We start from the raw sequence: 5,000 nt of genomic DNA on the forward strand, positions 1-5,000 counted from the left end.
TACAACATTTGGGAAGATGGATCTCCTTCCTTGCAGATTTTTTACAAGATCTTAAAATGACAAAAACCCCAACAAAAACAAGAAAAATTATATTCATGAAAGGATTAGAATGTTTAAGATTCTACATCACAATGATGGAGATAGATCTCACTGTTTGTAGATTCTGTACAAAATCTTGAAATGACAACAACGAAAACAGCAATATTGATAATATCATTGTTAATAATAATGATGATGAAAATGTGGAACTTCTGTCCCATAATTACTATAAATATTCTCCGCAATAATTGAACTGCAGTTTTTCCTCGCCCCTTAAATTTCTTGCCGTAGCTAAGCCAAGAATTTTCCTCAAAGGACAATTTCTTTTTCAAATAAATTTAATAACTTCCGTCTATTTCCTCTTGAGATTTAAGACAAATAACAACATTCTTTAAAATATTCCGGTTCAGGAAACATTATTGGCAAGAAAGACTTCATTTATATCTCAATTTTACTCAATCTTTCACATTTATTTAGAGATAGTAACAAATTGGGAAGCTCTTGTGGGTGAAACACGAAAGTGTAATATATGTTATACATATATTATGTATATATGTATACAGTATATGTATATATATATATATATATATATATATATATATATATATATATATATATATATATATATATATATATGTATATATTATTTATATGTATATATATACTATATACATATATACATATATACATATATATATATATATATATATATATATATATATATATATATATATATATATATATATATGTGTGTGTGTGTATATGTGTGTGTGTATGTGTGTGTGTGTGTTTGTGTTGTGTGTTATCCTCATGATCATCATCATTACCAGCCGTTACTATACCATATGTTCTCTCGCTTGCGTCTATTTATGGTCTTTGTAAGCCAGTCAACACCCACAAACTTACCATCGTCATCTCTAAGAACTGTCAATCATGGTGTTTAAGATGCTGGTCTTGAGGTAATGAGATAGTAGATCTTGTGATGCGTTGAATAGTAGAGTCACAACATTAGAAGCTTTTATTCTTGGTCTTTCGTGATTGAATTCTTATTCATAACATTGCTTTGTCATACGTAAATTTGTTGATCTGATTATATTTCTTTAAGTCTAGTATTTTATTTCCATATCTTTTATAAAGAGAATTATTCATTATCATAAAAATACAGCGTTTTTTAAGGAAGACATTTCAGATTAATTGGGGATTTTATCATTCAAGATCAATTCTATTGTATATTACCTGTGACTCTTTAGTCGTTATCTAACACAGAGTTAGCTTTCATGAGTAGAACAGTTAACGAAGAAAAAAAAATCTGTTGTATTTATGTTTATAAGCTAATTTATTTGGTATCTTCTATCTTTTATCATGTTTATTCTGAGATAATTTAGAAGCATTTGACTCCCTTCCCTAATAGATCAGCTGTTTTCCTAGTAATGGGAATTATTAGATATTACGAATTCGTATATTTTATTGAATAATGATTTTGTACTTTTCAAAGCTTCAACAAAATAGCCATTTATTTGATTATAATTTTCTGTCCTTTACATTCATTTATTTATTTTTTCATTTTGGCTGTAGAATATTTCAGGAATGTCATTACTTAAATATGTTGAGGAGGACATTTTAGGCAGAAATTTCCTTTTGAAAGATTAGTTAGAGTAATGGCTTTGATTTGTACAGAAAGGGACATTTCTGATAGTTGGGAAATGTACTGTACATTTTCGCAACGTTTTTTTTTTTTTTTTTTTTTTTTTTTTTTTTTTTTTTTTTTTTTTTTTTTTTTTTTATCAGAGAATATTGAACCTGACAATTTAAATGGACCAGGTTAACAACAATTCAATAGCCATTAGATCATTTGTTGTTTTATCTCATTGTGAATCTATATCCTTACCTTTTACATCTTACTGCAATGTTTTCTGAATGACTACTTGCATAAACAAAGCTTTCAGTTTCAAAGTCATGCTTAAGTATTAATCATTGATAATCAGATTAATGTGTAACAGACAGGTGAGACTTTTTCTTTCACAGATTTATGTAGCTGGCGTCTGGCATTACTTTTCACCAATTTTTATGTATTCCGAGTGCAATGATAGTCCAAAAGCCTTAAAAAATCTAAAATTACTGACATTAGCACTAAATAATACCAATCATCTGTTGCAACACTTTTTAATGATAGAGTATTTAGAAAGTCAATTTTAGCTGTTACGTAATGTCTTCAATCATATATTTAATCGAAACTAAGCATTAAGATTTGGTACTGTAGGTGTTATTAGACTTATTAGACTTTACTTAGATTAAATTTTCTTTCAGTTAATTTTTATCATCGTTTGTATTTTTATTGAAATTTGAGCCTAGTTTTGGTCCAGTACATTCAGAATATGCGACACTTGGTCACAATGGGATTCCAAGGACATTTATTTATTTATTTATTTATTTTTTTTTTGTGATCTATTTTTGCGTTTGCTTAGAAGTAGCAGCTTCTAATTTGTTCTCAGGATATCAATGTGGTTTGCTCCATTTAATATCCGTATTATATATTCAAACCATATACGCTGTATCACACAAATACTTACGTAAACTGACAATAGGTATTCTCAGAACAAAATTATACAAATTTTGAATTGTAAAGTAAACTTTATTATATAACAGTGTTTTGTAAGTTACGTTTCCATCTTTAGCATCGATGAAAAAAATAATAATTTCCAATAAAAATGGAATAATAACAACGGTACATTTTTACACGATACAATAAGCCTAAACTTGTTTACATTGAAGTAAATACATTTGGCAAAAATATGAGAACGATTGCATTAAATTCGATTTGATAACATAGATTAAAAAACTATTAATGTTGCATTATAAGACAATTAATTATTTTTAGGATTAAAATGGAGAGGTATTAAGTGTAGAAAAGGGTCCTCCACTTTAACTGCATATGATCATATCTTTTTAAACAATTATTGTTGAAAAAATCATATCCTATAATTCGTTGGAATCACGGCACGAGACAATTTATAATTATCCATTCATTCATTCATTCATTCATTCATTCATTCATTCATTCATTCATTCATTCATTCATTCATTCATTCATTCATTCATTCATTCATCCATAGTATATATAGTCTACTATTTTGGAGTTGACTGGGCAAAGTTGAGAAAAATGGTTGACTCTATGGAAGAGCAAATCCACTCTAAATTTCAGAAGATAGATAAAAGTATCTCCAAAGAGAACAACAGTACATACAATGTTTCCATCTTTTCCAAACTTACATTTGTCGACGAAAATCCTGAAACTAAATATGATATTTTTAGTAAAAACGGCACAGTCTAGTAGAAGAAAGTATTTAGAGGAAAGAAAAATTCATTGATTCGTTTTCGTTTCTCAACGCCTTTTTTTGAAGTCAACATTCTTCAAGAAAAATCTCCTACTTCCCAAAGCCAGAGAAGCCGCCATGATGGAATCCTCCTCCGTATCCAGATCTGATTGGAGCCCCGAGATTAACGACGCTGTAGGATTTGCCTCCTGATCCGTATCCGCTTCCAAGCCCGTGGAAGCCTCGATGTCCTCCGTGGAAGCCTCCATGTCCACCATGGAATCCTCCGTGGCCACCAAAGGATCCATGATTCACGAAAGTACCAAAGGATGTGCCATGTCCACCAAAGCCCCCGTGTCCGAAACTTCCATACCCGCCATTTCCCCAGACGTTGGCCACCAAGAGGAATAAGCCCAAAGCTAACTTGAAAGCAATCTGAAAATTAAAAAAATAATTAAATGTTTGAAATATGAAAGCGATGTCAGTCTATAGTTATGAGTTTTATATTCTATCTGTTATGACGCGAAAAAGCATTGTCAATATTTTTGTGTTCGTGCCAATGCACACACACACATATACATACACACACACACACACACATATAAATATATATATATATATATATATATATATATATATATATATATATATATATATATATATATATATATATATATATACTGTATATAAGTATATATATATATATATATATATATATATATATATATATATATATATATATATATATATATATATATATATATATACATATACAGTATATATATTTTTATATATATACGCACACACACATATATATATATATATATATATATATAGAGAGAGAGAGAGAGAGAGAGAGAGAGAGAGAGAGAGAGAGAGAGAGAGAGAGAGAGAGAGAGAGAGAGAGAGAGAGAGAGAGAGAGAGAGAGAGAGAAAATTACAAAATTTTTATGATGCTGTAGTGTATACTACATTGAGTATATTTTATGAATAGTTAATTTGATGACTTTGGGTTTGGAAATATTCGACAATAATGCATTTTATTTTGTTAAAAAAAATAAGAAGAATAACATTGAAATCGGAACATCAAAGAGAATTGGCTACACGAATGTTGTTTATATAGTTTGTTACATTAAATTATTTTATCTTTATTTCCATTAAAAATTCTGCTCAAATCTAGATTACTTTCAAGGCTAAGGTTATGTTACCCTGTAATAAAAAGAAATGATATTCATATCACTGTTATAACACAGAGAAACCACAGCTAAGTTAAGATCTCACCAAAAACACCAATTACTGTAATGAATGGTTATAGACTGTGAAGAAAACGAAGGATATGCACTCATTATAGAAGCAGGTACCACGCTATTTACAACTTTCCGTGTGTTAAAACTCGCTTTTATTTCCGACGTAAATGCACATGAATTTCACAGGGACCCTATCCCTCTATTATTTTGTATGTAACTATTTGTGTACATGGTTGAAGGCTACTCTTACAAGAAAGAGAAAATTGCTAGCAAAGGGACATTTCAATCCAACATTAATAATATGTCTTTGGTGTCTGGATCTTGTTGCAAACGTCAGCTCTCCCACCATATGGTTTTGTACCTAATGATCTCATGTGTTGTAGGAAAGCTATGAACACAA

The 5,000-nt window shown here is 29.5% G+C and overlaps 2 protein-coding genes across 2 annotated transcripts in view; both read right to left on the reverse strand.

The window, feature by feature from the left end:
• The window catches only part of LOC137655224 (heterogeneous nuclear ribonucleoprotein A1-like), a 4,395-nt gene extending 3,441 nt beyond the window's left edge, over positions 1-954 (reverse strand). The window contains exon 1 of the mRNA XM_068389109.1: positions 946-954. Coding sequence (XP_068245210.1) covers positions 946-954 — 9 coding nt within the window. The remainder of the gene's footprint in view (positions 1-945) is intronic.
• Positions 955-3,464: 2,510 nt separating this feature from the next.
• The window catches only part of LOC137655225 (keratin-associated protein 6-5-like), a 4,453-nt gene continuing 2,917 nt past the window's right edge, over positions 3,465-5,000 (reverse strand). Inside the window, exon 2 of the mRNA XM_068389110.1 lies at positions 3,465-3,788. Coding sequence (XP_068245211.1) covers positions 3,465-3,788 — 324 coding nt within the window. The remainder of the gene's footprint in view (positions 3,789-5,000) is intronic.

Source organism: Palaemon carinicauda, chromosome 16 (assembly GCF_036898095.1).
Source record: "Palaemon carinicauda isolate YSFRI2023 chromosome 16, ASM3689809v2, whole genome shotgun sequence".
In the NCBI taxonomy this organism is placed as follows: Eukaryota; Metazoa; Arthropoda; class Malacostraca; order Decapoda; family Palaemonidae; genus Palaemon; species Palaemon carinicauda.